The 22,266-nt window shown below is 45.1% G+C and overlaps 1 protein-coding gene across 5 annotated transcripts in view; it reads left to right on the forward strand.

Annotated features, from left to right (window-relative positions):
- Positions 1-22,266, forward strand: part of FHOD3 (formin homology 2 domain containing 3) — a 509,300-nt gene that overhangs the window by 429,128 nt on the left and 57,906 nt on the right. For all 5 annotated transcript variants that reach the window (XM_049901902.1, XM_049901903.1, XM_049901904.1 and 2 more), the window contains 2 exons: positions 8,586-8,870; positions 17,361-18,241. In XM_049901902.1, coding sequence (XP_049757859.1) covers positions 8,586-8,870; positions 17,361-18,241 — 1,166 coding nt within the window. The remainder of the gene's footprint in view (positions 1-8,585; positions 8,871-17,360; positions 18,242-22,266) is intronic.

Below are 22,266 nucleotides of genomic sequence, written 5' to 3' on the forward strand. Positions count from 1 at the left end.
CTTGGGACCTTTTTCAGATTTATATGATTGAACCACAAGTTGAGAGTAGATGGTGTTACTTAGCTCTGAACTGGGGAGGTCTCTGGAATCTACACAGTTTGGAGCAACTGTTATAGAACTGGCTGGCCCAGCCTTTGGTTTCATAAGACCTGCCAGAAAGCCAAGTCCTGGCAAAGTCATCGAGACACCATCACAGACTGAAATCAGTTGAAGCCACCCAAAGACTTATTAAGTTAAGATCTTTCTACCAGCAGTTTATCTCTTCAAAGAAAAATTGCATGACAAGAGATTCCAATTGGACACTCTGGACTCAGCTGTCAGAGACATTGAGGAAAGCACAATTGGAACATTCTTGCCCACTGTATGCCCCTTATACCAGCAGTGATTATATACTTCTCTTTTGTGGCTTAAGTCATCCACCACACAGTGTAACATCGTAGTTCATAACACAAATGTTTCAATCAGGCAGACCTAACTTCATATTCCAGCTCTGCTAGCATTAGCTCTGTTTCTGAGTGAGGCCCTGTTGGAAGCAGATGGTAATAAGTGAAGGCCTTCAATGAAGGGACTCTTTGCAGAAGAGTGGACAGGGACAGGGTTAAGGGACCAGCAAAAGAGTAGCAGCAGGGAGTAGCAGCAGTGGGAAGCTGTGAACTATTTCCACCTCTAGGCCTGAAGGAACTGGAGAATGACTGGCACTTGGTAAGAGCTGTAGCCATCGGGGGACCACTGAACAGAAGCAGTGGACTGCTGACCTGTGCCAAAGTGTGGCCCTGCATGAAGGGAGCAAGAAAATAAATACTCCAGCCTCTCTGTCCTGCCTTCTAGCCTTTGTTAGTGTCTCCCAGTGACCAAACCCATCTCAAAGTCAGAGAATAAGCAGATGCAGAGATGTTCCCTATAGAGTTCAGCCACCCAGTTCACAGAGCAAAAGGGAGAATGGTCCTGGAGAGCAATCCAAGAGTATTCAGGTGTGTAGCCCTGGACCGGTTCCTTAACCTCTCTAAACATGTTTCCTCATTTCTCACACAGGGATGTTAATCTTTACCTCATATTCTTGGCGTGAGAACTAAACAGGGTGAAGTGTGTACAGTTTCTAGTATAGCATCGGTGTGTGGAAGGCACTAGTTCTCTAGAGGGCACTCGACACACAAACCCAAACCATTGCTGTAGTCAATTCTGACTCATAGCGACCCTACAGGACAAAGTAGAACTGCCCCACAGGGTTTCCAAGGAGCGTCTGGTGGATTCAAACTGCTGACCTTTTGGTTAGCAACCGTAGCATGTAACCACTACACCACCAGGGTTTATAGAAGGCACTTGTTATATAGTAACTTTTATTTTTACTTCACTTAGGGCCAAGCAGGACCTGACATCTAGAGAGGTTTTGGGGACCAGATGAGGCGTTGGTGTGGGACTTTTGGAGGGACAAAGAGAACTAGATAACACGAGCGAAGGTCTGCCCTGCCTGAGTAGGAGCAGGGCCAGCCAGGCAGACATTCTTGCAACCTGCTCTTTTTCTCTCCCAGTTTTGTGATCTGCCTGCACCAGTCATCTTCTCCATCTGACTGGGCAGCCTTTAATATTCTCTCAACAAAAAACTCTTAGTTTTCCCTCTTCTCTTGGTCATCATGTTGATGGTTTCCCATCCTGCTTCCTCAACCCCTCTTTCTCCTGTAATGTCTGTTCCTTTTGAATAAAAAATTCCTTTTAGTGGTCACATTCTGCTTATGGGTCTTTCCACAAAGGATGGTGATGACCAGATTCCTGATTACTTCCTTCTAAAGAGTCTGACGACCTCCTCCTCTCTGTTATTCCTTCCAGATTGCATGAAGTATCTGCCACTGTATTCTTTTATGCAGCTTCATTTTGTTTTTTTTCTCTTATGCTCCTCCCATCCCCATACCAACCTTAAAATTTACTTTATAGCCTCTTAATCAGGCCAGTGCAGGTTCTGGCCAAATACATTTTTCTGGCCTTTGCTAAGTGCATTCTGGCTATGCCAAGATCCCATCAGTCTGCTCTCTCAGGACATGGTCCAGGAAGACAGATCCCTGTTTTGGACACCTTTTACGTTGCCAGGCATTCCTTGCCATGTCCTCCTTTCATTCCCAGACTCACGGCCACCACTGAGAGAAGGGCTGTCTGGGCACCTGGCCAAGCCCTTCTGTGGCTCCCTTTCTCCTTTGCGCAACCCAGAGGTGCAGTCAGATCTCTGTGTCCTGGGTCCATCTGAGGTGATTGGAAGGCGTGGTGGTTCTGGACAAGTGTGGGGCACCCTGGCAGGCTCTGGTGCACGGGGTTTGGTTTATCACACTCCCTTCTGAGCCTACCGTGAGATGATGCTGCGGGGTCCTTACAGGCATGTGCTTGGGAGTGGGCACCCTGCCCCCTTGTGCATGGACCATCTCCATTCTATCCCAGCCCTGAATTTCTGAGGGTAATAACAGAGCCCTCCATATAGAGAGGCTGTGAGGATTCTGTTGGATAGTTCACATGACATGCTCAGTAAATGATCTTCACAGGAAACCAGCAGCCCTGCAGACCCCGTCTTCCCCTCAAACACTAACACAGTTCCTCCCCCAGTTGATATCTAGGATGGAAGAATTCTTTCAACTGTCCAGAATCCCAACCTCTTACCCTCGTGTTGGTCCAGTGGTGCTTTGTTTTCAGGCTTCCTCTTCCTTCTCTTTAGCTCCGTTGATGGGGCTTTACCTCTTCCTCCCCCTGTCTGCATTACATGTTTCCTGGACTATTTATTCCACACTGACTAGGTGCTTCATCCCATAGTTCACAGGCACAGAGGAAGCGTGGCTTGCCCGTGATGCAGGTGTAGTCAGGGGTCATCTCAAACAAAATAAAACGGGGCCTAGCTCTGCCTGAAGCAGCCACTACTGCCTTAGGGTAGAGTTCCAGATCCTAACCTGGGATTACAAGGCCCTTGGCCCGGGCCCTGGTGACCTTCCAGCCTCCCCTGCTCTCTGAGCTCCAGCCACGCAGGGCTTCTTTCAGCCCCTCCCATATACTGTGTGCCCCAGGTCTCTGCCCATGCCCTTCCCTCTGCCCAGAACATTCTCATGCTGCTTTTCCCCCTTTTAACTCCTTTGTATCTTTGGAGACTGTGCTTAAATGTCACTGTGTCACCTCCCAGGCCTTCCTAAGGACCCTTGCCAGACCTTCCCAGAATCCTGCTTTTTGATCTCAGAACACCCATCACGTTTATGAATACTTTTTTAAAAGTTTTGCCGGAAATAAATTCTGTTAAGAAAACACTCTGCATCCCACTTTGAAGTGTGGTGTCTGGGGCCTTAAATGCTAACAAGCAGCCATCTAAGATGCATCAATGAGTCTCAATCCACCTGGATCAAAGGAGAATGAAGAACACCAAGGTAACAAAGTAATTATAAGCCCAAGAGACAGAAAGGGCCACATGAACTAGAGATTTACATCATCCTGAGACCAGAAGAACTAGATGGTACCCGGCCACAACCGATGACTGCCCTGACAGGGAGCACAACAGAGAACCTCTGAGGGAGCAGGAGAAAAATGGGATGCAGACCCCAAATTCTCATAGAAAGACCAGACTTAATGGTCTGATTAAGACTGGAAAAATCCCAGCGGTCACAGTCCCCAAACCTTCTGTTGGCCCAGGACAGGAACCATTCCCGAAGACAACTCATCAGACATGAATTGGACTGGACAGTGGGTTGAAGAGAGATGCTGATGAGGAGTGAGCTACTTGTATCAGGTGGACACTTGAGACTATGTTGACATCTCCTGTCTAAAGGGGAGATGGGAGGGTAGAGGGGGGTTAGAAACTGGCAAAACGGTCACAAAAGGAGAGACTGGAAGGAGGGAGCGGGCTGACTCACTAGGGGGAGACTAAGTGGGAGTATGTAGTAAGGTGTATATAAGTTTATATGCGAGAGACTGACTTGATTTGTAAACTTTCACTTAAGCACAGTAAAAATTATTTTTTAAAAAAAGTTTTGCCTTGTGGGAGGCTGAGGCGCTAGGATTTCCCTGTGTCCATTGGTGGTAGAGTTCACCCTCCTTTACCATGAAGAGGCCATGTTTAGGATGTTTAGGGTCTCTTCTCCCTGCTCCTCTGTAACCTTCATGATGTGTTGGTCTGTGTCACTGCCTCTTACTGCCAGCATCATTGTTGGGCTGTAGAAAGGCTCATTAAACACTGGGACTAGCAAGGGTGGGAAGCTGGAAACACTTTTCACCCCCAGGTGTTGACAAATATAATAGCTCCCTTTAGGACTTTCCCTGTGGACTTAGATGGTCCCTCCTGTTTCCTGGTAACTGAGCGAGGGTAGATAATACTTTTTCCCATATCTGCTCATAGGGTAGCAGGTCTGACTTAGGGGCAGTGACTCCTAGGGTGATATTTGTGTGTGTGTGTGTGTGTGTGTGTGTGAAGCTTTTTTTTATTGTGCTTTAAGTGGAAGTTTACAAGTCAGTTTCTCATACAAAAACTTATATACACATTGGTATGTGACCCTAGTTGCTCTCCCTGTTATGTGGCAGCACGTTCCTCCTCTCCACCCATGTCCATTCAACCAGCTCCTGTCCCCTCTGCCTTCTTATCTTGCCTCCAAACAGGAGCTGCCCACATAGTCTCATGTGTGTTCTTGAGCTAAGAAGCTCACTCCTCACCACTATCATTTTATGTCTTATAGTCCAGTCTAATCTTTGCCTGAAGAGTTGGCTTCAGGAATGGCTTCAGTTTTGGGCTAACAGAGAGTCTGGAGGCCATGTCCTCTGGGGTTCCTCCAGTCTCAGTCAGACCATTAAGTCTGGTCTTTTTACTAGAATTTGAGGTCTGCACCACCTAGTTCTTCTGGTTTCAGGCTGATGTACTCTCTGGTTTATGTGGCCCCTTCTGTCTCGTGGGCTCGTATTTTCCACGTGACTTTGGTGTTCTTCATTCTTCTTTGCTCCAGGTGGGTTGAGACAAATTGATGTATCTTAGATGGCCAATTGTGAGCTTTTAAAACCCCAGATGCCACTGACCAAAGTGGGAAGCAGAACATGTTCTTAATACACTTTGTTATGCCAGTTGACCTAGATGTCCCCTGAAACCCTGATCCCTAGACCCCCGCCCCTGCTACTCTGTAAGAGTATATAAGAGAATGAGAAATGGGAGAAGAAATGTTCTGGAATTCAGTGTGGAGGCTTAGGGTCATCCTGGGCACTTCTTAAGTATTGACCAGAACTTTATGACCCCAGGACCAAGCTGAGGGCCCTCTGACATGAGAGGAAGAAGAGGTCTTGGCTCTTGGGGAACTTTTGCCTTTGTCGTTCCTATGTTTGATTAATACAGCTAGAGGATGTCTCTGCAATGGACCCTGGCTCCTCCCTCTGTGAATCTCTATCTCTTCGTATCCAACACCTTCACTTGGGTACCAACCACATACCATTGTGACTCCTCTTGGTGGGTTTTGTTTGTGTCCTGTGACCTCTGCCAAGTGGAGTACCCTTTGAAAGCAGCCCGCGTGCTATGCTGATGACCCATGTGCTGCCTGCTGTGTCAGAAAAAAGTGTGTGCTTTTGTTTATTGCCTTCTCTCTCAGCCTCTTATTGATTTGCATGTCCATGAATATTATTTGTTTTGCTCATCATTAGGACAGCGTCACATGCCATAGGTTTGCAGTCAGACCTTGTTGACACTGAGTCATGTGTTTTGGTCAGGGGATGGTTCTGGAGATGACTACTTCCCCAGCAGTAATGGAAGAAAGAAACCACCCTAGTGCTTTGAATCACAACTTTAAATGAATGATTCCATAAAGTTATCGAAATACCCATTGCCACCGAGTTATTTCTTACTCATAGCGACCCTATAGGACAGAGTAGAATTGCTTTATAGGGTTTCTAAGGAGCAGCTGGTGGATTTGAACTGCCGACTTTTTTGGTTAGCCGTGGAGCTCTTCACCACTGCATCACGAGGGCTCCACCATGAAGTTAGGACCTAATATATTGGGATGCAATTGCCCCATTTATTCTTGGGACTGCGTGGCTTCCCTTTACCACCCCTGTCCAGTCAGCTACTGATTAATCAGGGGGCCAGGGTCGCGGCTTGCACAGAATTCTGTGTAGTAAGTGAAATGAAGCACAGCAGTGGAGTAGGCATGTGTCTTTAGGGCTGAATAGAAAAAAAAAAAAAAAGAAGCACCCATCAAAATTGCAGCTCTGACCACTTTACCTCCCAGTCTCCTCTGGGAATGGTCAGTAGACACTGGCTTATGGCAGCCACCTGACCCTGGTCCCCGTCAGTGATGGAGATGAGAGGAGGCACCATCGCCAGCTTTTGCCATATGCTTACTAATTAAAACAGAAATGCCTGCCACATGCTAGGTTGTTGGAAACACATTTCCGTTTTGATGTGGTGATTCTGAAGTAAATGTGTACAGAAACATATGCTTTCTGTCAGCCAAATAGATGACACTGCCATTGCTAAGCCCTGATTTTGCCATGCTTGTAAAATGAATGGGGTTTTGTATCTCTTTGCTAAATGCTCTATTATCAGATGAAAATGAAATTACCATAAAAATCCCTTCAACACTAAAGGGAGTTCTTCTGCAAGGCATGTTCCCTCTTGCCTGCACTCAGCCCAGCTTTTGCTTTTAAGGAAAAGCGTCCGACATGCCATTCTTGGGCACATGGGTTCACTGTTATGTGATCTCTGGCATTCTCCAGGGACTGCCAAGGCCTGAAACTTTGCCCTCATACCACCAGTTCCTAAAACCTCTGTTTTGGGGACCCCTAGTGGAGACAGCCACTAGACAGCAAGGGGCCTCTGCTGCTCTCTCGCTGCTTCCCTCTTAGTCTCTCCAAGAGGTACGTTCCTGTACTAGACCAAGTCCTCAGCAGAAGATGCACAACGGGTAGTCAAGTCATGGCTTCAGAGCTGAAGGGAGAGGCCCTCACTTCACCCCCAATTCCTACATGGAAGGCACTTGCAGGGGTTCCCACAGAGGAGATTTTCTTCTCTGTCATGTTTGGAAGTTACCCAAGAACATTAAGGAAAGGCTGACATTTCACCCCACCACTGCCTTCCTCCCTCCCTCCCTCCCTCCCTACCCAATTCCCTGACTCATTCTCATACGAAGGCAGCCTAAGAGCCCACAAGGGGTGGAGGGTAGGGGTGGGCATTGGGCCAAGTGAGTCCTGGTGGAACCAGCCCTTGCTGAGGTCAGCTGGGCCCCCTGCACAGGGAGGCCTGAGCTTTCTTCCCTCATAGTAATGCCAGTGCCTGGTCTGCTGGGAACTTGCTCCACACACCCGGTCGCCAGCCATCCCCACTCACCTGAGCCAAGAGGGTACCTCCACAGAGAGAGCTCCCTGGTCTGCTTGTTCTCGAAGGGCCTAGGCACATCCCTTATAGGTCCACCCTATGCAGATCCTGCACGAATTTCTTTATTACTTCCTATGGCGTGTGCCTAGGGCTCTGGCACATGTTCCTGGGACCACTGCCAGGATGCCACACAATATGGCTTTTGCCCAGCCCTGAGCCCTCTCAGGAGTGGCTCTGTCCTTCTCTGGCTGTCACATGTGGCAGTTGGCTCAGATTTTTTTTTTTTGTATTCTCAGTCATTTGCTCCCTAGAGCTGAGAGTTACATTCAGCAAAAGCATGTATAAGCAAGACCATGCCGCTCCTCTGCTCCGTGGAGGATCCCACTGGTGGAAGCATGAGCCCTTGACCTCCAGTCCTGATGCAAATAGCTTTGTACCCAGGAGTGATTCTGCTAAATAGCATCCTCCATTATGGATTAACATCCTGTCACATTATGAGCAAACAGTCCAAGCAAAGGGTGAGGGGCCTTACCGGCTCAGCCACTGATTTCAGAAAACGTGAGGCTGCCACTTGCCAGCTTGTTGCACTGTGGATGTGGGTTTTTTTTTTTTTTCTATTTCTCTGAAGAGGCAAAAGAATCAAGGATTAGGTTTTTATTATTATTATTATTATTGAACAACAAATTTAGCAATTTAAAATAACACCCATTTATTAACTCAGTTTCTGTCAATCAAGAGCTCAGCTGGATTCTCTGCTCTGGGTAACACAAGGCCAAAATCAAGGTTTTACCTGGCTAGGCACCTATTGGGAAGAATCCACTTCCAACCTTATTCTGGTTATTGACAGAATTCAGTTCCCCATGCTTGCAGAGCTAAAGTCCCTCATCATTCTCTGCTTCTAGAGGCCGTCTGTGTTCCTCATCACATGACCCCTTTCATCTTCAGAGGAAGCAGTGGCATGTCAAATCCTTCTCATGTTTCTAATCTCCCTGACTTCTCTGCTTTTAAAACATTCACCTGATTGGGTCAGGCCCACCCAGGTCATCTCCATATTTTAAAGTCAACTGACTTGGGACTTTAATTTTTATCTGCAAAACCCCTTCACAGCCGTACCTAGATTAGTGTTTGAGTGAATAGCCAGGGGGTGGGAATTTTGGGGGATTACCTTTAGAAATCACAGATCAGCCCAGAAAAAATCAACCTCACATTCAGTTTCACATCCCACTTCATGCTTTGAAGAAATTACTGTTGTGAATATTATCTCCATTGTTGTCTCCACCAGCAAGTGCCGGGGATCCTGAACCTGAACCAGAGGCAGAACCTGAGGCAGAGGTGAGGCAGGTGGCTGATGAGGCTAGCCAGGAAATAGCCCCTGCAGAAACAGAGAGCGAGGTGGAGAGAGTACTGGAGCAAGAGCCAGAAGAAAGAGCCTCCCTCAGTGAAAAAGAGAGGCAGAATGAGGAGGTGAATGAGAGGGACAACTGCTCTGCCTCCAGCATCTCGTCCTCCAGCAGCACGTTGGAGAGGGAGGAGAAGGAAGACAAGCTCTCCAGGGACCGAGGAACTGGTAAACAAAGCTCTCTTCTCAGCACATTCAAAGGAAACGTGGGGTGAGGGGAGGCAGGAGGAGTTGGTATGCTGAGGTCCCTGTTGAGTCATCTCGCTCCCTGGGCTGTGCCACCCAGGCTCTGAGAGGTGAGGAATGTGGCCACATGGTCAGCCAGCCAGCAGCTTACTGTCCCTTAGGAAGGTAAACCCTCAGCCATGCTACTTCATTCATCTCTTCCTCAGGTGGGAAAGAGGGCCAGGTAAGGAGGGCATCAGAGGACTTTCCCTGTGGAATAAGCCCTGAGAAAGAAGCTCTTCATTGCCTTCTGAGTGTTTGATTGTTAATAAGAAGTATAGCTTTTTTCTGTTTCTGATTTAAGTTTAGCAACATGTTGTGTTATTATCTACTCCTTAAAAGAATTTTAAAAGAACTGTGTTAAACCATTATGACTCAACATTTTATCCCAGAGCAGATTTGTTAAAATGAATTAAATGAGCACTTCCAAAAAGTTGCAGTTCCATGTGTGCGGAGGTCCCTGTGACATGCCCCACTGAAATATACATCATTTAAATAATTTTCTGCAGCATACCCAGGGCCACTTCTTTCTTTACTGTAAAGTGCATGTTTTTCCTTATGGAATTATATCTTTTTGATATTATACCTGGTATTCATGTAGCTGACCTTGTGTCTGGTAGCTTTACAATGAGGGACCAGATGGCATGTTGGATGATAAGTTTGGCCTGAGAGGGTCTCACTGGGGACTTCGGCTGGGTGCCACAGAAGCTTGTAGGAATTGTAAATGAATTATACAGTAAAACCTACGAAAGCTAGGGCCCATGTAAGGCAGAAACTTGTCAGAGTAGGAAAACTTAAATATTTTCCCCTAAAACAAGCAACAGAAAAGCGATGGAAAACTTGTAAAACCTAGAAAAACAAGGCAGTTGCATTGAGTTCCAGTTCTCATAGGTTTCACTGCATAATCTGTACACCAGGGGTCTGTTTTTTTTACCTATCACTTGTGTGCTCTCAGGGTGGCAGAATACCAGCTCCCTGGACTAACACTCCGCAATGTCTACCAGAAGAGTCATGTCTTACAGGGCCAACCTTCTATAAGCTATATATGAGAGATACATACTCAACTGGCCTACATCTTGCACCGAAAGGGTAGTATGAATGCCCCCTGAGGATCTGCCAGCCAATAGCATGACCCATGCATGGCTTGTTAGTTCTCAGATTAAAAACAGATTGTCCCTGAACATGGATGAGTAAAGAAAAATTGAATGAATGAATGAAACTAGAAAGTCACCCATGACTGGTAAGTGAAAGGTCGGTGGTTGGAATCTACCATCCGCTCCTTGGAAACTGTATTAGGCAGTTCTGCTCTGTCCTATAGGTTTGCTGTAAGTCAGAATCAACTCAGTGGCATCGAGTTTGGTTTTATGGTCACAGTACAGAGTGTAGTATAAGACTTCTTGATCAATTTGGCCTTAAAATCATGTTTCATATAAGAATTGTTCATCGTAACTGGGGTTAGCTATCCAAAAATATATCAATAAATTGCATTTGTGAAAATAAGCTAGAGAACTAAACTTTCTTGGCTCAGATTATCCACTGTTCTTCCACATAAGGACAACTTTCAAAAAATGAAGATTCAGCTCCTGGTCAGAACCATTGATTTTCTACCAATAGCAGATATTGTCCAAGTGTGTGTAGACTCGGGGACTAGGGCTTTGCAATTATTTTCTGCTTCACTCTGGTGCTGTTGAGAGATTTGGTCATGTTTATTTGCCGTAGCTTATTGGTTCCTAAAAAGTCCCAATGCTCACAGGCATTCTCTGCACCTGTGGACTCAGGGTAACTCTCTTACAGTAGTTCTCATGTTTCAGAAAATTGTCAAATCACGAAGGAACCTAGAGGCAATTAAAATGATTCCTATTCTTATATCTAACAATTGTGTCTGTAACTTGAAAATGAATTTGTAGGACTTGAGAGAGACTCAACTTTCTCTAATTCTGTGGCTTTATTGATTCATCGATTGATCGATTAATGGTTGTTCCTCTCTATGTCATTTATATGAGAAGCTCTATTCATCATCCTTTGTTGTGATTACATATCCTTTGTCTCCACCCAGATATAAGCTTTGTGTGGACGGGGATGTCTGCCTTGTTCTTTTTGAGTCCCCAGTTCCTAGCTAGGTGCCCAGAACATAGAAGGGGCTTAGGAAATCATTGGTGAATAAATCAAGAGGCATCTGGCCAAGACGGAGGGGCCCCATTTCTCCCAGGTATTACCTTTTATAATTAAAACACCCTGAATATAACAGAACGAACAGGCACAAGAAGATTCTGAAAGGTGGAATGAAGAAGGTAGACTGCCTAGGGACCTTGGGATGTGAGAAAAGACACTACACTGAGCTCTCTGGGTTGCCATATTGCCTCCCATATATCCCATACAGGGCACTGCAGAAGTCTCCAACCCTAAACTACTGACAATCACAGATAAAAAACTTCTAGCAAAGCCTGTCCCCCTAGCCACAGGACTGGAAAAAGGGCAGCAGCCTAACAGAACAGAAAGCCTTTTTGGCTATTAATACCCACCCGAGTCAAACATCAATGGAAAAACTGCTCCCTGAGCCAGCAGTTTCAATAGGACCAAATGGGGAGTTAAGTTTCCATATAACCCCACCTCTCGAGAGCAGGAGCAGCAAACCACTACCTGATGGTGCCACTGGGGTAAGCAGAAAGCTAATATTATATTCCCTGCTGGGCAAGAAGCAGGCAACATTCTGATTCCCTCACTGGGATAGTGTCAGTGAGGTTCTGTGGAGATCTTCACCTTCATCTTCACCAGCAGGAATGAGACTTAACAAGGCAGTGAGTGAGGGCTAGTCAGTACTCCACCCACCATAGCCCCTGATGCAAAAGTGCCCAGTAGGGAGCTGAGCCACCATAGCTTCCCAGCATCAACAAGATCTAATGAGGCAGCGGGACGAGGAGCTAGTTGGCACGCTGCTCTCCCAGAGGCACAGAGCCAGTAGGGGCCAGCGGGGAGCTGGGCCTCTACCTCCACTTGGAGGCAATGAGGAATTGTAAATCACCACTCAGCTTTTACCAGGAAGATGCCAAGGGGGGAGCTGAGTTTCCACCCTTTCCATCTGCAGTGAGGCAGTGTGAGTCAGCACTCTTGCTGAGGTGGTGACAGCAGGGCCTAGCAGGGAGCTGAACATTTACCTCCACCCAGACCTGTTCATTACACCTTAAGAGGGTGACTACCTGCTAAAAGAGAATATTAAATATGAGAGTCTCACAGCATAATACCCAAAATGTCCAAGATGTAATAAAAAATCATTCATTATACCAAGAACTAGGACAGTCACAACTTGAATGAGAAAAGATAACCAGTAGGTACTAACACTGAGATGAGTCAGTTATTGAAATTACCTGACAAGAAATTTAAAGCAGCAATCAGAAAAAAGCTTCAAGAAGCAGCTATGAACACTCAGGAAACACACTGTAAAAATATTAGCCAAAAAATAGAAGAGATAAAAAAAGAACCAAAGGAAAATTATGGAACTGAAAAAAAAATTACAATAACCAAAATAAAATACTTACTGATGGGCTCAATAGTAGATTGGAGATGACAAAGGAAATAATCAGTGAACTATAAAACAGATCAATAGAAACTATACAACCTGAATAACAGAGAGAAAATAGATTGAAAAAATGAACAGAGCCTCAGGGATCTGTGGGACTATAACAAAAGATCTAATGTTTGGTTTATAAGAGTCCCAGAAGGAAAGGAGAAAGAGTATAGTGCTGAAAAAATATTTGAAGACAGTGGCTGCTAATTTCCCAAATTTGGCAAAAGGCATAAGTCTATATATGTAAGGAGCTGGACAAACTCCAAATAAGATAAACCCAAAGAAATCTACACTAAGATGATAATCAAATATTTGAAAACTAAAGAAAAAAAAAATCTTAAAAGAGGCTAGAGAAACAATGCATTTCCTCTAGGTGAACACCAGTTCAAATGACAGCAAATTTCTCATCTAAAACCATAGAGGTTAGAAGGAAGGGGCACAACGTTTTTCAAGTGCTGAAAGAACTGTCAGCCACAAAGTCTATATCCAGCAAAAGGATCCTTTAGGAATGAAGAGTAAATAAAGACATTCTCAGATGTAGAAAACTAAGCTTTGTCACTAACAGACCTTCCCTTAAAGAATGGCTAAAGGAAGATCTCCAAACAGGAAATGTTAACAGAAACCTCAGACTTCCAAAAGGAAACAACAGAATGGCTAAAAATAGGGGAAAATAAAAATAGTCTATCTTTTTCTTCATGAGTTTCTTAAATCATATTTGATGACTGAAGCAAACATTGTAACACCATTTAATATAGTGCTCAATGTACATAAATACTTAAGACAAAAGTTGGGAAAAGATAATGTAAACATCGATCAAAGAAAGGCAGAAGTGGCTAGATTAACATCAGATAAAGTAGACTTCAGAGTAAAAGAAATTACTAGGGACAAAGAGGGACGCTACATAATGATAAAAGAATCAATCCACCCAGGAGGCGTAAATGAATGGCAAGAGTAAGCAAGAAAACCAGCATTTAAAATAGTACCAGATTATGCTCTTTTCCCTGTTGACAAAATAAGAAAATATTGATCTCTTCCAACAAATGGAGGAAAAGTAAAGCAGTCTGTTGAGGAAGACTCAGCTACTTTATCTGCTGTGGCCTCCTGGCATTAAAACAGTCTCTCTGTTTACAGGCCTGTCTGACCAGTTGTAGAGACTCCAAATAAGCACATTTTTCAGTCATCCTCAAAAGCCATCTCGTCTCTCATTGATAGTGGTTATTTCCTAGGTGTATATTGCTTGTGAAACCTAAAAGAGTGTTCAAGAACTTCTTGTTCTGGTGTTGATGGAGCTTAAGAGCCCTTGCTCAGGTTAGGCCACTCATGGTCAGAATACAGAGAACAAAGCTATACTGGAAGAGCCAGATCACCACTGGGCCTCCTCTAAAATGAAGGCAGGGTCATGTGGGCAAGGATTAGTGTCATCTTTTTGCAGAATGAAAGTTTCTAATGCTGACTCCATGGTCCCAGTCCCCTGACACATGCCAACATTAGTATCTATGGAGGCCTGGATATCTGATGGTACTCACATCCTGAAGAGCCTACCCCACATCCCTGCCAGCCCCTAGGAACCAAATCCAGAGGAAATGCATTCCTACCACTGTTCAGTCAGTCATTCTAGGTGCTGCAGATACAACAGTGAACAAAGCAAATCCAAATCCCCACCTTCAGAGAGTTTTCAATGAAGACAATTTAATGAGTAATTATAAGCATTCCAGTGATGGGGCAAAGGTACACATTAAACAGAATAAATAAATAAAATGGGTAGAAGATTAGACAGTAATAAATGTTATCGTGAAAAATAAAGCAGGAGAGGATGATAGACAAGTGCTGGGGGGATGGTTGCCCAGTTTCAAATAAGGTGGTCATGGAAGGCTTTACTGAGAAGATGCTGCTTGAACAAAGACCTAAAGGAGGTAGAGAAGGAAGCTGTGTGATTGATTAACTGAGGACAGTTTGCCTAGGAGAGACAGAGGCCCTGAGGCCAGATCATGCTTGCTGAGCTCTAGGAATGGCAAGGATCCACTGTGACTGAAGAGGGATATATGTGAGTGGGCATGGTGGGGGGGTGGAATCATGCAAGGCCTTGTGAACATTGTAAGGTCACTGGAGTTTTTCTCTGAGTGAAACGTGGAGCCATTAAAGAAGTTTGAACAGAAAGATATGATGGTATACTGTAACAGCCTCATATGGCTGTTGTGTTAAGAAGTGACTGTAAAGGAGCCAGAGGGGAAGCAGAGAGATCAGTTAGGACACTCTTACAATACGGTAGGCAGAAACCATGCTGGCTTGGACCAGGGTTGCAATGGGGAGGTCATGAGAGAAATAGCTGGAATCTGGAAATGGCATGAAGGTTTAGCCTTCAGGATGCCCTGCTGCAGTGGGTGTAGGGTATGGAAGAACAGGAGGGGTCAAGAATGACTCCAAGATTCTTGCAACTAGCTGCAAGATGGATGGAGTCAAGTTAGGAAACAACAGCAAGACAAGTAGGTCCCATTAGGCTACCGGGATGGGGGAGAGGGGACAGAAGATCCATTTATGGATGGTATTTAAGGCCCTGAAACTGGATGAGATGATGATGAAGAGAGTAGGTACAGATGGAGAGAAGAGATCCAAGAACATTTAAAGGGTAAAGACAAGGGGATACCAGCAAAGAAGACTGAGAAGGAGTGGCCAGAAAGAAAGAAGAAAACCAGGTGAGTGCAGTACCCTGGAAGCCAAGTGAAGAAAGTACGTGAAGGAGGAGGAATGACCAACCGAGTCAATGTGGTGGGATATAGCAACATGGAAGCCACCTTGAAAGGTGCAGTTTCAAAGGGTGATGGGAGTAAAATCTTCATTAGACTGGGTTCAAGGGAAAACAAAAGGAGACGAATTCAAGACAATGAGCAAAGACAACTCTTTTTTTTATTGTACTTTGGATGAAGGTTTACGAAATGAACTAGTTTCTCATTAAACAGTGCACATATTGTTTTGTGACATTGGTTAACAACCCTACAACACATCGACACTCTCCTTGCTCAACCTTGGGTTCCCTATTACCAGCTTTCCTGTTCCCTCCTGACTTCTAGTCCTTGCCCCAGGGCTGGTGTGCCCCTTTAGTCTTGTTTTGTTTTATGGGTCTGTCTAATCTTTGGCTGAAGGATGAACCTCAGGAGTGACCTCATTACTGAGCTGAAAGGGTGTCTGGGGCCATACTCTCAGGGTTTCTCCAGTCTGTCAGGCCAGTAAGTCTGGTCTTTGTTTTTGAGTTAGAATTTCGTTCTACATTTTTCTCCGGCTCTGTCCAGGACCCTTTATTGTGTTCCTTGGCAAAGACAACTCTTATTACCAGTTTTAACTTTAAAAGTTGAGTGATGGCTGGAAGGGTAAGTGGGATCAAAAGAAGTTTTGTATTTTTAAGATGGGAGAGATTATGCCATGTTTATTTGCCAGTAGGAAAGATCTAGCAGGAGGAGTGTGGGAGATACAGGAGAGAATGGCTGGAGTGGTTTTCTAATTTATGAGTGGAGTGGTTGACCCCTGCTAAGAGGGAAGGTATAACGTAGTCACAGGAGAGAGGCCAGTGGGTGGGTGGAGGTGGAATGGAAGCTCTGGAAGATCTCTTCTGACTACTTCCATTAAGTTGGTGAACTAAGTTGTCCCCCCTAGTTCACCAGTTTTAACAGAAGCAAATCACCCTTGCGGATGAGATGGGTGGGGAGGTTAGAGGAGAGAGGAGCAGCATGAGCAAGTCCTCTAGGAGAGGGAATGGATGATCAGACATTTCATCAATGTCATCCATGAAGGGCTCCCTGGAGACTAGTGAGGAGTCCCTGGGGGATACAGACAGTTAACATGCTCAGCTGTTAACTGACAGGTTGGAGGATTGAGTCTGCCCAGAGGCACCTTGGAAGATCACCTGGTGATCTATTTTGGAAACGTCACAGCCATTGAAAACCTTATGGAGTACAGTTGTACTATGACACGCATGGGCTTGCCATGAGTTGGAATTGAATCAAGGACAACTGTTTTGGTTTTGGGAGACTATAAAAAAACAAAAACAGAAACCTGTTGTCGTCAAGTTGATTCTGACTCATAGTGACCCTACAGAACAGAGTAGAACTGCCCCATAAAGTTTCCAAGGAGTGGCTGGTGGATTTGAACTGCCAGGCTTTTGGTTAGCAGCCGTAGCTGTTAACCACTGCACCACCAGGGCTCCTTTTGGAGACTAAAAAAATAAACAATTGCCGTCGAGTCGACTGTCCTATAGAGCTTCCAAGGAGCGCCTGGTAGATTTGAACTGGCGATCTTTTGGTTAGCAGCCATAGCACTTAACCACTATGCCACCAGGGTTTCCTTCTGGAGACTAGTCACCATGAATTTCAAGTGTGACCAATGGCATGCTTTGTATTTTTCTCCAGGGACTTTGAGCTGCCCTGGTGCAGATATGGAGTAGGCGGGAAACAGAAGTTACCTTACAGCCTCCCTAGTGCCTGCTGTGGACAAAGGATCATCTTCCTTTGCCTCTTAGTGTCTAGTTAGAACAGAGGCTCCTTTACTTGTGCCTGGGGAGTACTGACCAGCTCCCGTGGGAGGCAGGGGAGGGTAAGGAATTTCTCCCATGAGCCTAGCTGGGAACCATGAGTAACATCATGCCATAAGAGTCGTGTGTCCTCAATAGGTCACTGGGACTTGGATGCAGCATCTCTTCCTGGTCACCAGCCCCTTGTCAGCCATGACTGCCACCACATGCTTTGGTTTAATTATCTCGTTGTCTTCTCCCAAGTCCCTCCTTTGAGTAATGCTCACTGCCCAGTTGGTTTTCTCATGGTACAAGGCCTCTGCCACTTTCTCATTTTTTTTTTTTTTTTCTCTCCTGCACACTCCAGGTTTGTGGTCCTCGGGCGTTCAGGATGCAGGTATAAATGAACAGTGTGGCGACATCCTCACCAATAAACGCTTCATGCTGGACATGCTGTATGCCCATAACAGAAAGCCCACAGATGACGAGGAGAAGGAGGAGGGTGAGCCAGGGAGAACTGAGCAGGGGGCGGAGGCGGTAGCCAGCCTCGCCAGCAGGATATCCACACTGCAGGCCCACTCTCAGGCCCAGGATGAGAGTGTCAGGAGGGTGGATGTTGGCTCTCTGGACAATCGGGGCAGTGTGAAAGCCTTTGCTGAGAAGTTCAACAACGGGGACCTGGGGAAAGGATCCATCTCTCCCGATGATGAGCCCAATGACATAGTTCCGGAGAAAGCCCCAGCACAGCCAAAGACAGAGTCTGACTACATCTGGGACCAGCTTATGGCCAATCCACGGGAGCTCAGAATCCAAGACATGGACTTCACCGACCTGGGGGAGGAGGATGACATCGACGTCCTGGATGTGGACCTGGGTCACAGAGAGACCCCGGGGCCACCGCCCCCACCCCCACCCACCTTCCTGGGTTTGCCACCTCCACCCCCTCCACCCCTGTTGGACAGTGTGCCCCCGCCTCCAGTCCCCGGTAATTTATTGGCTCCTCCTCCAGTGTTCAATGCTCCTCAGGGCTTAGGGTGGCCCCAGGTACCCAGGGGTCAGCCGGCATTCACTAAGAAAAAGAAGACCATACGTTTGTTCTGGAATGAAGTTCGGCCTTTTGAGTGGCCGTGTAAAAACAACCGACGCTGCCGAGAATTCCTGTGGTCGAAACTGGAACCCATTAAAGTGGACACTTCCAGACTGGAGCACCTGTTTGAATCTAAATCCAAGGAACTGTCTGTCACAAAGGTACCACTCACATCTAGTATTCTTCTTAACTGGTGGCTTTACTTTTCACTGCTAGGTAGGGCTGAAGAGATTGGTGATGTATAAAATACCCTTCTTCATGTTGCTCTGGCCATTTGGTGAAAAGTGGTGGTGTTGTGTGCCATTGAGTCGATTCCTACTCATAGCAACCCTGTAGGACAGAATAGAACTTCCCTGTAGGGTTTCCTAGGCTGCAATTTTTACCAAAGAAGGTAACCAGGTCTTTTCTCCCATGGAGCCACTGGTGGGTTGGAGCCACCAACCTTTCAGTTACCATCTAAGTGCTTAATCATTGTGCCACCAGGGCTCCTTGGTAAAATGTGTATTACTCTAAAAATCTGACCTTTAATTTAGTGTGCCCTTGTGCCTCATGCCACATGTAAACTAAATGAGGAAACCAACAACAACAACAAAAAAAAATGAATCCATTGTCATCTACTTGATTCCAACTCATGGCAACTCCAAGTGTTGCAGAGTAGAACTGCTCCATAGGGTTTTCTTGGCTGTAATCTTTGCGAAAGCAGATTGCCAGATATTGCTTCCATGGCACTGTTGGGTGGGTTCAAACTGCAAATCTTTAGGTTAGTAGTCAGTGCAAACCATTTGCGCCACCCAGGGACTTTAGGGACTATTGTTAGCTAATACAGACACCAACTTAGTAACAACGTTAGGCAAAGTAACTTTCAAAGAACCAAATAACACTGTGGAAAAGATAAAAAGATTAACCAACGAATGTCAGTATTAGCCCAACACCTGGTATTGAGGTTAACTAGAGGAAAGTAGAGTTGCTGACTTACCAAACACGTGGATGTTATCCAGCGGATGTGTTTATTTAATCTTATTTTTGGTGACGATGGTTGCTAACAGCATTTTGAATGTTAGCTGCAACCACACACTGCTTTAACAAAGGCGGTGATCCAAGTGACATGTCATTCGATAATCCCTTGGCTGAGTCAGCATACTGCAGCTATCTAGATGTTTCCAAATAGCCATATATTTAGTATTCTGTAAACATTACACATGTATCTAGATTTCTCATTTTTTGTAAATGTTCGAGAATCCTGTAGGCATTATTGCTGTGGTGTTATTTTTAACAGAGATGACATATCCAATTTTATGAACGGGAAACACTGTACATGAAATTATGGGGCATCAAAGGTAAGGTCATGGCTGATGAACAGTGGTCAGGAAACTGCACCATAGTGGATCACAAATTTTATTTCTAATGATTTACTGCGTTGATTTGTTGTTATTCTTAGTTGTCATGGAGTCAGCTCCAACTCACGGTGATGATATATGTATAACAGAACGAAAACATGGCCTGGTCCTGTGCCATCTTCTTGATCTTTGGTATGTTGAGTCCATTGTTGTGGCTATTGTATCAATCCATCTCATGGAGCGTTTCCCTGACCATCTACCAAACATATTGTTCTTTTCTAGCAATTGGTCTTTTTTGATGACATGCCCAAAGTGAGCAAGCCAAAGTCTTGCCATCCTCACTTATAAGGAGCATTGATAGAGTTGACTTTATGTGCTCATGAGAACATATCTTCAAGAACTGGTTTTAAAAAATGTGATTCTGGATATTTTTAGATTTAAAACAGATTTAAGAGGATCCTCTCTTCTCAGAAACTAAGGATATTAGAAAGCACTTTGTAAAGTATAATTTAGAGTAAACATGCAAGAGCTTACTATCATGAATTATTTCTAGCACCTCGTGTAGCTTAATTTGTCAGCTCCTTGAGTGTGTGGACCTCCTTGGAGGTCCAGACTCCAAGACCTCCCAGTCAGATACCAATCCTACATGCAGCATCCTTGGGACGAGAGTGCACTTACACAAGGAGCTGAAGGGCAGAGTTAGAGCCTGTTGCCATTGTGTGATGCTGGAAGGCCAATTTGAGGACCTTTAATTGGTTGACTTCCTTTTTAAACACAATCCAGTGTTCTAAAAGGAATTGCTACATTTCTTGGGTTGGCATTCATTTACTCCGGTGTCTCTTTCTGCCCAGTTTTAGTGAGGACATGAATCTGAATCGTTTCCACCCTCAAGAATCCCTCAAGTCAGAATTACAGCTTTCCCCCTTTTATAAATCCAAACTGCTGGGATCCAATGATGAAAACATGCCCAATCAGTCCTGTTGTCCAGTTGAAAGAAGCGATGGCGTCAGTCCTCTATGGGAAACGATGCCTAGGAAAACCATGCTGGACCCTGATTCTCAATGATTCTGTGTCCTGACTTCTCCAGCCATCCACATGCTCTCTTCCTTACAATCAGGCCTGACATTTGGAAGGAGACTGGCTGGGATTAAGACAGTAAATTACCAATGGCTGCCAGGAGTTACCCAAGACCTAACCTCGGCAACACCACACACTAACCCACTGATCTAACTGGCCAGTCTCTTTCATCCTTCTTACTCCCACAAGTGCTCATTAGGCTGCTGTGCCCTATATATAGGCTTCCTGTGGTTGCTTATCCCCTTGATGGTTGCTAGGGAAAGGGCAGACCTTGACTCAAGGTAGGGAAGAATAAAGGGAGTAATAAGTTTGGCAGTAAAGATCCTTCTAACTTCATTTTTTAAAAGGAAATGACAATATTAAATAGTCTCCTGGAGAAGACTCACAATGGATGGTCTACTTAACTCCTTCCTTCTGTTGGTCCCACTGTGGCTGGTTTGGTTGGTGATAAAAGTCTCTCTCAGTAGCCTGAAGCTCCAGTCTTGCTTTTGAAAAATATTTATTGCCTACTAAGGGGCAAATGTTTGCCTAGTTTTTCTAAAGTGGGAGCAAAAGAGGAAAGTAATATGTTGAAAGGAGTCCCTGGATGGTGCAAACAGTTAACGTGCTTGGCTGCTAACCAAAAGGTTGGAGATTTCAGTTCATCCATAAGTGCCTTGGAAAAAAGGCCTGGCGATCTACTTCCAAAAAATCAGCCATTGAAAACTCTATGGAGCACAGTTCTACTCTGACACCCATGGGGTCACCATGCGTTGGAATCGACTCGATGGCAACTGGTTGGTTTTAATATGTTGAAAAGTTTACCAAACTAATTCCAGAATGTTCTCCAGCAAGACTCAGGAGCACATCCCTTTGTTTTGGGAGACAGAGAATGCAAACGGGGGTTAATTTATACAATGTCATCAAAAGGTAAGACTGCAAATTAGGATTAAAACACATCACATTTGAGAGGTAAATCTTTTTCATATGTTATTAATACAGATACAGTTTCCCTTCTGATTCTAGCCCTTGACTGTGATTTTCATAAAATGCAGCTGTAAACAGCCACTTCCTAATTCTGGCTCACAAGGAGTTTTTCAGGAACCACCATAGAGCACAACAAATATAAAATGAAATGGACTTCACAGGGCAGTGCAGAGCAAAGGGAATCGATGTAGGTTCCATCAGGAAACTTATACTAGACCAGGCTAGGGGTCATGGTTATGACTGTCAAAGCCACCCCAAAAACTCAGGTTCATGTGCCAGAGCCAAGGCTGGGGGACCACGTAATGGAAACAATCAGAAAAGAAAGATGCACTTTTTGGTTTCCTTTCCAAATAGTTTCTGGAACTGGATCCATTTTCCTCTTTCAGCAGGAGAAACACTTATCTTCTTAGGTGAATTTTATTATGTCTTGTGGAGAAAGACAGAAATTCTGCGCTAAATTTCATCATGGTGTATCTCTACTGCTGGTCTAAGATGTGGTGAATCACAGTGGAGATAGTTAAAGTGACCCCTGGGAGAGATGTCAGGGCGGAAAGCACCTGGAGGAACAGGGAAGAAACCTCCGCAGATTTGACATTATCCTGAAGAGCCCAAAGAAAGTTACCTTCCAACCCTTGCGCCTAATCAGGGGCAGCAAAAGTTCCAGCCAGACCAAATCAGGCATAGAGTGGGAAAGGAGACCAGAAGGAGGAAGGGAATTTGGTTTCCCCTTTGGGGACCCAGTGCTGTCTTACTGTCTTGAGTTCCTTAGGTTTGTTACAGGGAGGGGGCTCCAGAATGGACTTGGA

This window comes from Elephas maximus, chromosome 11 (assembly GCF_024166365.1).
Source record: "Elephas maximus indicus isolate mEleMax1 chromosome 11, mEleMax1 primary haplotype, whole genome shotgun sequence".
In the NCBI taxonomy this organism is placed as follows: Eukaryota; Metazoa; Chordata; class Mammalia; order Proboscidea; family Elephantidae; genus Elephas; species Elephas maximus.